The 13,572-nt window shown below is 24.7% G+C and overlaps 1 protein-coding gene and 1 long non-coding RNA gene across 2 annotated transcripts in view; both read left to right on the top strand.

Moving 5' to 3' along the window:
- The first annotated feature begins 1,020 nt into the window (after nucleotides 1-1,020).
- Nucleotides 1,021-1,600, top strand: LOC145830145 (uncharacterized). The gene is made up of 3 exons (XR_014369627.1): nucleotides 1,021-1,138; nucleotides 1,200-1,431; nucleotides 1,501-1,600. It is a non-coding gene; the product is annotated as an uncharacterized LOC145830145 (long non-coding RNA).
- Nucleotides 1,601-1,604: 4 nt separating this feature from the next.
- LOC145828885 (ficolin-2-like) overlaps nucleotides 1,605-13,572 on the top strand; it is a 33,866-nt gene continuing 21,898 nt past the window's right edge. The window contains exons 1-6 of the mRNA XM_082936631.1: nucleotides 1,605-1,631; nucleotides 2,548-2,644; nucleotides 2,759-2,855; nucleotides 2,990-3,063; nucleotides 3,410-3,599; nucleotides 5,531-5,537. Coding sequence (XP_082792757.1) covers nucleotides 1,605-1,631; nucleotides 2,548-2,644; nucleotides 2,759-2,855; nucleotides 2,990-3,063; nucleotides 3,410-3,599; nucleotides 5,531-5,537 — 492 coding nt within the window. The remainder of the gene's footprint in view (nucleotides 1,632-2,547; nucleotides 2,645-2,758; nucleotides 2,856-2,989; nucleotides 3,064-3,409; nucleotides 3,600-5,530; nucleotides 5,538-13,572) is intronic.

The following is a 13,572-nucleotide window of genomic DNA, read 5'->3' as shown; positions in this document are numbered from 1 at the left end:
CATCATACACATAAAATTATAAATTATCAAAATTCTGAAATTTCAGTCCTACAAACGATGCAGAGAAAACTATTAAACAATAAAAAACGAGTTTAAAAACAAAAATTTGTTTAGTTTTATAGACTGTCATTTATTTATCCTTTGTATAACTTATATATTTATAGTATATGAAAACAAAGATAACTTGTATTCTTGAAAAACTATAAGTTGAATACTGTTATTAACTAACTTAATACTAAAAGATATAGTCTTGCTTATATGATAAAAGTGTATTAAACTAACGGTATTAACATATAAGTAATAATATGCTATAACACATATAATGCATTGATATGATTCAATTGCAATGAATGACAAAATTGTAATTATTAGCGAGATTTTGTTAAAAGCAAAGTTTATTTAATACTAATTCTAAAAACTAGTTTCAATATGAGAAAAACATAGCTAAAAAATATAACCTAGAAAAACAATGATTGTCTGTTAACAAAGAAAAAACAAATAATAGATTTAAAATACGCATTTCCGATAAAACCACTGAATTCCGTTTTTGACTATAAAATCATTAGTTATGTATTTGTACTACGTTGAACTTTAATATAAGTTTTGTTGTATGAAATTACGCTAAGTTTGTTTTTGTGAAAGTAAAAGCATCAAATGTTTAACTTTACTTTTTTAACCAGGTTTACATATATTAAAAGCTTTAATTGTCTTATTAATGATAATTATTTTAAGCAATCATTCTAATCTTTTATATTTTAATATTATTGTTTCTCATGGAGAGTAATTTTAGAGATAATCAAAAAACTTAAAAACTTATCAACTAATATTTACTTTTAATATTAACTAGTTAGTTTTGCTCCTTTTTTAGTTCACAAAAAACTATGGAATGAAACAAAAAGAATAATCAAAAAAATCAATTATGATAGTAAGTAAAACAAATTATGTTATTATATGAATTACTAAGTAAATTACTTTTAATATCCAACAGATATTCCTAATTAAATACAAAATGAAGTTAGGCTTGAAAAAAGCTTTTAATATTGTCTTAGTGCTAAACGTTTTAACTTGTTCAGTGTTGATTGTTGTTGGTGTTCTTTTTGGAATTGGAATATTTTCATTCACTGCAGATGTAAAAAAGGTATTTTTTGTTAATGGTTGTTATTAACAATACTTATTTTAATAAGTCGCATATTTTTCAGGAGTTACAGAAAAAGTTTGACGAAAAAGATGTAGAAATTACAAAGATAAAATTTGAATTAAAAAACAAAAGTAAAGAACTTTATCAGTCAAAAAGTGAAATATTAATGCAAAGCATTAAATTAACAAATAAAAGTAAAGAACTTGATCAACTAAAAGAAGAAATGCAAGAAAAAAACAGTGAAATAAATGCGCATAGAAAAAAGTTTGAAGAATTCCAAAACAAAGTGTTAGGTAAAAAATTTAAATTTAATTAAAATAAATTCTAGATTTAATAAAGTTAAGTTCCCTTAATTTATTCAGATAAGGCAAGAAACTGCCAAGAAATCAAATATTTCATGCCCAGTTCTGAAAGTGGAATTTACGAAATCCAAGTTGAAGGTGTAAAAATACAAGTACGTTGCGAGATGTATGGCAATTCAACTGGTTGGATTGTGAGTTTATACTAGTGTAACAAAGATAATTTTATCGCATACTGACAAAATAAACTAATGTATCTTAAAAAATATGAGTACATACTACTATTTCACACATATTTTTATCGCATATTTATAGTGTTGTACCGGACTCACTACCCGGGTCCGGCAGGATATTGCCATTTTTGTCTGATATCCGGATCCGGCCGGACTCTAATTTGAAAAAAAAGTCCGGATCCGGTTCCGGCCGGATTCTAATTTGAAAAAAAAGTCCGGGTCCGGTTCCGGCCGGATTCTAATTTGAAAAAAAAGTCCGGGTCCGGTTCCGGCCGGATTCTAACTTGAAAAAAAGTCCGGATCCGGCCGGACCCGAAATTGTGGGTCCGGTACATCACTACATATTTATAGTATGAACAAATGTACTTACAACAAAATGAGTTTATACTTGTATTTCACACATATTTTTATCCTATACTTACAAGCTGAACCAACGTATCTATAAACAGATGTAGATCAGGGTTTCCAAAAGTGGGTTACTAAATTTTATAAGTTTTGGGGGCCATAGGCTGCAAATGGGCTAAAGGGACATAAATAGTAAATGGACCACATTAACTTACATTAGATATTCTTAAGTTCAAGATAAAAGCAAAAAAAGATATTAAGTATATTTGTAGGTAAATTTAGAATTTACATCAGATGATGCGAGAAAACTTAAAACTCACATTAGACGAGAACTTTAGAATGATAGGGGCCATAGGCTGCAAGTAGGGCATAATACTATCATTTAAACCTTACATTAGATATTATTGATTAGTGATGAAGAGCAAAAAAAGGTCTTAGCATAGTTATTGATAAATCTTACGGAAACTTTTTTAATTTATTCGAAAATGACCTTATGAAATAATGGAAACTCTGATGTAAATATATTTTGCAGGTCATTCATAACAGGTTCGATGGTACCATTTACTTCACGAAGAACTGGCAATCCTACCAAGAAGGTTTTGGTAGCTTAAAAGGGGAATTTTGGTTAGGTAAGTTAACTGTTATTTCAACTTATCACATAATTTAAAAAACGTTCTTATCACAGAATGTCATACTTACAAAAGTTTTAATGTTTTTACACTTCAACTTACTTTATTTTACAGGCCTTGAAAACTTGCACAAAATAACTAGCTATGGAAGTTATGAACTGAAAGTTGTGATGAGCGACTTCGAAGGGTTAACAAAGTTCGCCGAATACAAGTTATTATTTTTACATTGTTATTGTCAAATTAGTAGTAATACTCAAAAGAAAAAAGTGTGTAAATGTTGCAAAATACAAGTTATGAGTAAATTTTGTATATGTTTTTAATTTTTATATAGATTTTTTTTTCTAGGGAGTTTTACATAGGTAGTTCAACAGAAAACTACAAACTTTATTTCAAGCAAGATTCTTACAATGGTACTGCAGGTAAATATAGTTTTATAACTAAATATTTCAAAATATTTAGGAAGCTTTAAACTTTTTCTAACAAATAACTTTCCTTTATGCTGTTTTTTAGTAAAACTCTTAAAATTGTGTTGACGAATAAAAATAGACTAAGGATTGAAGTTACAACACGAGTTTATGTAAAGATTAAAAAAACAGGTAAAAACAATTAGAATTAGCAAAAATAAGTAATAAAAAATAAGCGTATCGATAAAAACTGCATTTATATTAATAAGCAACAAATTTGGCTAAACTTTTTAGCCTTCCATGGATTATATCTAAACTTGAGGTGAAAATCAAAAAAATCTAACATAATTTGCATGACCAGGTGATGGCCTGACGGCACATAACAACGCAGAATTTTCCACTCAAGACTCGGATAACAGTGGATCCGGATGCAGTACTCAGCACGTGCACTCAGGTGGAAATTGGTGGATGAACGGGTGTGCCTCACGTCAAAATATAAACGGGTACTACGCGTCTAATGTAGCTGACAGGGGTGCGCACTTGATGCATTGGTATTATTTCAGTAACAAGCGGCAAACGTTGAAAACTATGAAATTAATGATAAAACCGGCTTATTGATTTTTTTCATAAACACTTCAAAAAACAGTTTTACAATAACTTGATTTTTTTTTGAAGATTATAATCAAAAAAGTTTTCTAGTTGTTGTTTACTTGATAACTACTTCATAAATTGTGTAAATTATTAAACTTTTTTTTTTGGAGATTATCATTTAAGGAAGCTTTTTGCTTTTTCATACATATTTACTTTTTTTTTATTATCATTGAAATTTTTTTGTCAACATAACTTAATATCAGAACAGTTTTCGATTTAAACTAATACTCTAATTTAAGTATAACAAAAGTTGTGAACAAGTCTGCTTTTGTACTATTACTTATTATTCATTACAGTAAAATATTAATCTAGTAGTTGAAGCTTTTCATTATGCTTTATCTAAATCTATGCACGATTGGTTTTTACTGTGTAAAATAAAACATCAAAAAATTTACTAGTAGATAAGTAGATGTCGATTTATTCATAAACCTTAAAAAACTATTTGTAGTTATATACTATACTGAAAATAACAAAACTAGATTTAGCGGGCCTTATCTAATGAAATGTAAAAAAGATAGAGATTATATTTATATTTATACACCTTTTAGACCACAGCTTACTTGTATTAAGCAGTTTCCTCTGTTACTGAAGCGTGAAACTTTAATTTAGAAAAATAAAAAGCATCATTGCTCAATTGGTATGACAATATTAGCATCTGGGTGACTCTAGCTATACCACACAAATTGTACTTTTAAATCATGTTGATTGTACTATTTGTTTGTCAAGTGTTAATATTTTAGAAATATACTTCCATAACAATTTAAGTTTTAATATTGTTTAATACAGCATTAACAAGTTTTTAGTAAAACTACAATGAATTTTGTTCTTTAGTCGATGAATAGGTCAAAATTAGTCCTTTGTTTTTGTTTGTCGTATAGTTTGACCATTTAATTTGACATTAATCTTTTTTATATAAAGTTATGTTTTTATTAAAACGTTATATTGTTGGTGATCGTAGATAAACTTATCAGTTTTTTTGCCTTCACAAAAGTAATTTATTTTAGCTGTTTATTCATCATTTTTATATTGACATGCTAGCATGTAAAAACTGTAATTTCTTAACTAGATCAGCTTAAACATATTTAAACTTAAATCTTCATCTTATTTGCTATGCAAAATACAAATTTTATAAAACTATCTTACTTTACAGCAAAACTTTAAATGAATATCTCCTTAATTAAAATTTTAGGAGTTAGAGGCTTTAGTTTTTTTTCCTAATTTAATTTTGACTTTATCGTAAGAAAAGCTAGGTAATTTGTATAATCATATTTGTTAATAAATTCAAATTAAATAAAAATCGAAAATAATTTGCTTTAAATTTTGTTATGATATTGTAAATGTAGATGTTACATAGTTTTAAAATGTATTTTAGTTAAATGCAAAGTTTAAAAGTCTTATCAATCACCTTGTAAACAAATTAGACTAATTTTGATAAACCCCAGTTTGTGTATAAACCTATATAAATAAAGTTTAAACTAACGTTAAATAGTTTTATTTGAGTTAGTTTCAAAAATTACAACTAGAATAACTTTAAACTTTTTTTGAAGGTGGTAATTGGAATATATTATTTCTTTGAAATGGTAAATAAGGGAACGGGTCTAAATTGCACGAGAGGACTAAATTGCAAGAAGAAAATCTGCACCAAGGGTCAAATTTGCACAAGTTACATTTTTGCACGAGATTAAAAAAAATAATAATTAAAAAACAGAACTTATTTTAAACATTGAACAACAACAACTATAGTTTCATATACAATTTATTTATTGAATTATTAAGTCGTATAAATTACGTTATAGCTATATTAATTACATAAACCAATAAATCCATTCAGCTGGATGGTAAACACTTAGTACATAATGTAATGAAAGTTAGGTTTTACTATTAGTTGATATCTGACAATTTTAATAAACTATCAGCCGGGCGCTTTGTAATTTAGCTGCTTAGAAGCTAGGATTAAGGGACAATGATAATAAATTAAAGACTAAATTCTTACAAATTTCTTGGCATGTTTAAAAACACTTGTTATAAGGATTTGGTGCTTTGTAGATGTTGGACACATTTAATTTTTGTATTAGAAACAAATTCAAACCTTAATTTTTGTTTATTATCAAAATCTACCTCAGTCGACATGGAAAATGTTCAGATAAAAACTTAAGATACATTTTAGAAAAAAGATGAAGTTTTTGTTAATTAAAGCCTTAAGACCTCCATCCTAATAAATAATCAGTAAACGGCAACTCGTTTAAAGGGAAAACGTTTTATTCAGGTTTTGATCAAAATGTTCGCATATAGATTTCTTCTAAAAGATATTAAAATTATAACAAACTCAAAAATAGTTTAGCTGCTGGTGTAAACTTAAGAAATTTGAAAGTAAGTGTTATAAAAAAAAAATTTTTTTGTATTGTTACTTGTTAGTAATACTATTTCTTATAGTGAACTCAACTTAAATTTGGTTAAATTTAAAAAAACAAATTGACAACTGGGTTTACACTTTGTGAGCATATAAATATTTCATTATTATCTCTAGCTATCAAGCCAAAAGTTATTGATTTGTATCGATTTTAAAAACAAACAATTTTTATATTATGTTTAGCTAAGAGTTATAGTTGATAATATCAAATTTTGGTAATTAATAATAATTTGAAAATAGGAATAGCTAAACACAGTGTTTACTAAAATGAATGGTTTGTAGTTTGATAAACAGAGGTCTTTTTAAAACAATTCATTGACCATTATTTTGAGTGTTAAGACTTTTTTTTCTTTCTTCAGGGTTGTAAAAAGTTCATAAGTCCTTAAGAAACCTGAAGTTTGACAAATTAGATTGAAAAACCCGTAATACTGGAATCTTAAAAAAAACCTAAAATTTCATAAAACTTTTTTCATTTAAAGTAATGAAATTTTAATTACATACATACAATCTATTAACCATATATAAAATAACGTTAGAAAAAATATATATCATTAAAGTTCTCTCCTAGAAAACATATTTATAACAGCTTTAGAAGATTTTTCAATGTTGTTATACTATATAGGTAGTATTTTTAAACTCATAACTAAATCTTATAATAAAAACAAATGAAATATGTTCTTTTTAAATCCTGGAAGAAATTCAAAAAAACAAAGAAAAAAGTTTCAAAAAACTTTTGGCTCCCTCTTTTTAATGTTTAAAAATATTCCATATAAAATCTACAAACTCAGTATCAAAATTATACAATTAATCATACTAAGTATTTCAATATTAAGTATTAAATTGTCTACACATGACAATAAAAGGTACCCATGGTGTGCAACTCAATAACAGAATGGTTCTATGTTCACCAAATTGTTAGACCAAATATTATGAGCACTTTTTATTGTTCAATAAACTACTATATGTTACAAAAAAGAATGATTTCAATTTTTTTAACGTTAATAAGTGACAAATATGTGTCTAAATTAGTAAAGGTACGTTAGGATTCTTAAAACTTGAAAAATCCTGGATTTTGATAACTAAATTAACAAATAAATAATAATGACAATTAAAAAAAATTAAAATATAAATTTTAGAAACTTGGAAAATAAATTTAAAATTTAATCAAAATCAAATCAAAAAATTTTTTATGTGAAATATTGTAATTTAGGTAAAAAAAAATTATATCATCCGCAATTTATTTTTTTATCGTTTATAGACTTTGACTTATTATAAAATACATTAAAAGTTTATATCTAATCATTCTTACAAAATCAGTTTTTTACCTTTAATTTAATTTTATATTAAAGATGGACAAAAATATTACTTTTTTTTACACCTGGTATTTACTTAAATCCTATGGGTACCCTTTTACAAAAAGTATGTTATATCTTTTAAAAATGTAATTTGAACTTTATTGGATTTTGATTCTAGCTTGGCAAGTATCTTGGTTAGAACTGAGCAACAACAGTTATGTATAACATAATGTGTTGAATGTTTATTTTATAAATACTTCATCTTCTTATTAAAATAATAACTAAGTTTGAACATTTGCTGATACAATTATTCATTTTTACTCTTATCCATTTTCACAAGCTTTTATTAACAGTATACAGAATCATACCTTATTACTAGGATTTCAAGAAGTCAGGCTAGTTATTATTTTTCTTGTATAAGAGAATTACAAAGTTAGACTATTAACTGGTACAGATTTTGATATTTGCTTTGGTCTACTTCTCATTCCAGCTTTTCAAAGTTTATATGTCACTTCATAAAAAATATGCAGGCGTTTAAATAAGCATGTCATTGTACCAGAGTTACCAAGCATTCAGGTTAAGGTTTTTTTAAGTTTTTTATTTTTAATTTAAAGCTAGTTTATGGGATTTGATCTATCTATTTTAAATACTATGTTTTACTTCTGTGAATCATTTAGTAGTTTTACTATTTTTACAAGTATGTAAGCTGGACAAACTTTTTTTTTCAGTTTCTATCCTTTACTAAGTTTACTCTTTGGACTACTTGAATAAATTAAAGTAGAAAAATACACTTTAAGGGTTATATGATATGATTTTAGACACTTAGTTGTAAATATTTGTTTAAAACTGTAAAAACTAATTGATAGTTGAAACATTAAGTATTGAAGAATGCTAATTATTGAAAAGATTTTTTTACATATCATATGGCCCTTAATGAAAAAAAGTAAAATAGTAGTCATCTTAATTTATTCCTAAAGATATTAAAAGCCTAGATGGGTACAACATTTTTAAATGCAAAAATTAACATTGGTTTGCTTAAAGATGTAAATATATACTGTATAACTTATTATGTAGAACGAAAAATTTTAATTGATTTTCAAGATATGAAAAGCTTTGTATAACTATTGTAATACAAATAAATTAATATAAATTTTCATTGCCAATTTTGTCTAAATTTACATGAAACAACTAAAATCTATCTCCACTTTCATTTTTACTCAAAATCTTCAGGCAATGCTATCCTCAATACCACCAACAGCTTGTAGGTATAAATTTTGTTATAAAAAGTAGAAAAAGTTTATGATAAAAAAAAATAAAATAAAACTGTTTTAGTAAAAAAACAGTGATATTTTTCTTAATTTTTCCTACAAGTTCAAAAGGTTCGATGATCACTTGAAAATTACAGAAGAAGATTTTCTTTTCATTTAAAGTTTTTTTAGTTACATAAGAAAGTTTTCGCATAAATTGAGAGTCTCTTGCACAAAAAATGAAGAAGAAGATATATTTTTTAGGAATTTTTAAAATAGTCAAAGTATAACTATAAAGTAGTAAGATACATATTATTTTTATTGAAAATTAATTGCAAAAATAGTTTATATCAAAACTGATATATATTTTTTTTTAATGGCTAATAGTTTATCCTTTCTTAAAAAGAAACAAGGTTAATTTTTGTAGAAAATGTTTGATTCCTAAGGTCTAGTATGGTACTTATATACATTTTGACAAAAACAATTTTATTTAAAGACATTTTAAGCAATAAAAGGTTGTCTACTTTTTGAAATAAAACTTACCTTATTTAATACTTTTTTATGCATTTTAATGCGGTATTTTTTAATATAATAATATAATTTATTTTTTAAACATACAGTTTCAAAACAAATTTCCCATACAAACATATGGAAAAGAGTTTTTTGTTTTTTTGTACTCCACTTACAATTTATCTCCCATAAATTTATTAAGCCATTTTTCCTTGAAATTTATAAATAAAACATTCTATTTTAAATTTGTATTCTTTCTTAATAAATTAAGATCTAAAATTAAATTTTCTCAAGTGACTTCAAACAAAAAAAAATCAAACGTTTTTTTAAAGTCAAATTGGGGGTAGGGAGAGCAGACTTGTCATAAGTTAATTTTAACTTAATTAAAGCTGTTTAAACTCGAGAGTTGTCAAGCACGCGTTGTAGTAAAAAAATAAAGAGAAGTTTAAAAAGTGAGAGAGTAAGCTTAAGAAGAAGTTAGCAATGTTGTTTTATGCATTTTAAAATTTATGTATTTTATGTATTTTTAAACCATATTTTTCCTTATTCTTAATAAGTTTAAAATGTTTGAATAACTTTTCGTGTATTGAATATTTTTCTATTGTTATAAATGATTGCTTTTATAAGAACAAAAGTTGATTAACTTAAATAACAAAACATACTTAAAAATGATTGAAAAATTATAAAAGAAATATTTCTATGAAACAGAAAAATTTACACTTTTATGGTAATTTAGCATTTTATTTTAAAAATGCTTGGTTAAATTGAAAAACAACTAGTTCAATTATTTTTAGAATTTACCAACTTATAAAGCTTTGTATTCTACTAAGCGCGATTGTTATTTAAATTTTTTTCTATTATTATGTATGATAAGTTTACAAAGTGGTTAAAAACAATATTTCTACAAAACAGTTAATCTTATTATATGTTATTATATTTAGAATTTTGGACTTTTAGATTTTTGCTAGAATTTTTCGATATTTAAGCACAGACGAGGTATTTGACCGACACTTAGTTTGTAAAATAAAGTCTTGAAAGAAAAAATTTAAAGTAGTTAATCTTTTTAGCAAGAATAAAAAAACATTGTCATATAAATTTTAGTCATAAAAAAACTATTAATTCACATAAAAACTATTCTTTTAAAAACTAACATATAAGGAATTAATGTCTAGAATTTAGAAATTATCATATATATGAACTTAACAACAATATTTTTTTCAACTTATTTATTGCAGGTTAATAATTAGTTACAAAGCACAAAATTTTTCTAATGAATGAAAACTGAAATTCATCATATTTAAACTTACAAACATTTTTTTTAATATTGAATTAAAACAGTAAAAAAAAATAAAAACCTCATTAGTAGAAACTAAAAATATAAACGAAAATACTTTACGGCTTTTACTTAAATAATTGTTCTGTATGACGTTGATAAAAAAAAAAGTAAAACGTTCTTATTAACTGTTAATATTTTCAATTTGAATTTTTAAATTTGAATTAAAATTAGTTAAAATGTATATTTTCATCTTAATCATTGTATTTTAATCAGCATTTTACAAAGCACAAGACTTTCCTCAATTAAGAAAACTATAATTCATCATCAAAAACAAAAAATATCGGCGAAAATCTGCAGATAGAAATCTGAACTTTCGTTTGCCGTGAGACAAGCTCAAATTTAAAAAAAGGGTTGATCATGCCAATTCGATCATCAGACCAAAAGTTTCGGTAGACTGAGACCGGTTTTTCGGTTGTGACTGACTGATGAGTCTAATAAGGACGAAACCGGTCTCAGTCTACCGAAACTTGTGGTCTGATGATCGAATTGGCATGATCAACCCTTTTGTTATAATTCATCATAGTTAAACTTAAAAATAATTTAAAATAAAATAAAAAACAGTTGAAAAACAATTTATAAAAAACATCTTACTAGCAGAAAGAAACTAAAAATGTAAACAAAACTACTGAATAAATTTTGTTTAAAAAAAATTGTTCTGTATGACATTGATGAAAAAAAAATAAAACATTTTTTTTATTTTAGTATTTTCAATTTGAAGTATTAACTTTGAAATATAAACAGTTCAAGTTTTTATTTTTATCTTAATTATTGTACCTTAAAAAACATTTAACAAAGCACAAAACTTTTCTAATTAAAGAAAACTGCAATTCATCATAATTAAAGTTACAAAAAAAATTAAAACATTGAAACAAAAGGTAACACTAAATTTCATGGTAACACTGCTCTGCATAATAATGATACATTGGTTCGCACTAAAAACAGTTTTATTTGCAGGCAGAAAATGCTTAAACTCTTCCATTGACAATTTTTCTTGAAAATTATAATCTCTCTCCTTATAGAGGCTAGTCTTTCCAACATTAATAGCAGTTTTATTACATTTTGTTTAAAAATAGAAAATACATGAGAAATTGTAGTTTAAATGTGTAGAAACATATGTTTAAAATCTATACTCAATTTACATATAAATCAAATATACAATTCTAGTATTATGAACGAAGTTCTTAAATTCTAAGTTAAAATAAAAAATAATTAAAATTTTGTATTGTTGGATTTTTAATTAAAATCTGCTGATCTAGCACTACACAAAAATAAACCAAGAAGATTCTTTAAAAATGATTAAAAGGTTCCTTTTTTGTATGTCTATTTTTTATTAACTATTTTAATACATAAGGTTAAATATGAAGAAATTGATTAAACTATAAATTTGCTAACCTTATTATCATTAGAGCGTTGAGTAAAACATTACCCATAAGATATTGCCATTTGCAATAGGTCTTGTTACCATCAAATCTACAAAAATAAATAAATTAGCTTATATGTGTTTGTAGTCTAATAAACTTATTACAAAAATAATTTACTTCTTACTGACTTAGTACAAAGCTTTTTATAATTTTTATAACAAATCAACCTAGATAAGTATTAAATAATTTTACATATTATCCACTGATAATATGTGTAAAACATATTTTAACAAGTCTAATTGGAATTTTAAAATGTAGATACGGTATAAATTTGAAATTTAATCACCTTATGTAGATAATAAAGTAGTAGTATTTTGATATAACAAACTTCTGCAAACAATTAACATAACAACATAAGTGTTAAACTTTGTTACTTTATTTTAAATATTGATAAACCTAATGAAAAAAAAATAATTACAAAAAGTTGACAAAAAAGAAGATTACCATTCAACTCAAACACTGTTTCCCAAGATTTCAGATACTTTTTGAAGACTTGCTTTTTAGGTTGATAATCATCTAAAATTATTTCGACTAAAGGTACCTATAATGAATTTAAGTATTGTAAGAATATGTTATATACAGAAAGTACAATCATTACAACTTCATTAAAGACAATAGAGTCAAAAATACAAAACAAAACTGTTAAATTCTTCCAAAGCTTGCTAGTAAATAACATTTGTTTTTTAAAAAGTCTAAGTTATATTATTTCAAGATGAAAATTGTTTATCTCTTTTTTATTATTTAGTACTTTAACTCAGATAAAAACAAAAAAAAAGAAAAGTTATATAATCTCAAAACTACAAAAAATTAGCAAATATTATAGTTAGTATTTCATTTTATTTTTCCAAATCAGTACATAATAAATAATAACTCTAACTAAAACTATCAGAACATTCATTGAACTAATTTATAGAGCCGTATAGGAGTAGGGGTGTCAGACTCTTTTTAAAAATTTATCTTAACTTGTACAGTTTTAAGTTTGCAGAAACTTGACCGTAGTCAACCTTTTTTAGAAAACAAAAATAATTTTGAGATTTGATTAGTCAAATTCAAGTATCTAGGTTGCTATAAAGTTTAGTTTTCACTTAAACCTATATGTTCCTTTAATTTGTATACATTCTTAACCTAGTCAAAACAAATATTATAGAGTTTTATGAAACATTTACTTGAAAGCTCTATCAAAAAAAATATGTTTATTTAAATATTATTTAATCTATTAGAAGAAAAATTTATTTAAAATTACTTTTAATCATACAAGATTTATTTTCTTTAAAAATAAGGTCATAAGCTTTAAAAAATGAATGAAGATAGGTTTTTAGTGATATCATTGTTGAAATTTTAGTTTCTATAAGATTAGAGATTATAACATTAGTTTCTATAGTTCTCTTTGAGTTTAAGAATAAAAATCTCTACAACTATAATAGATCTATTTCAGTAAACAAAAACTTTATCTAACATCAATAAAATATGCTTAACTCCCCTTCACCCCTTTTTTATGTTTTTGCATATTAATCCAACTACCATTTTTTTTTTAGCTAAGACATTTTTAATTTCAAAACTATACGATAAAGTAGAACTCCATAAAATACCTAATAAACTTCTTGAATCATATTATATTCATTAAAAATAGATTAAAACCCTAATCCTTCTTTTA

Source organism: Thalia democratica, chromosome 2 (genome assembly GCF_965202585.1).
Source record: "Thalia democratica chromosome 2, ktThaDemo2.hap1.1, whole genome shotgun sequence".
NCBI classification, from domain to species: Eukaryota; Metazoa; Chordata; class Thaliacea; order Salpida; family Salpidae; genus Thalia; species Thalia democratica.
Note: the sequence above shows the minus strand (reverse complement) of the source record. Positions and strands in the feature narration are given on the sequence as shown.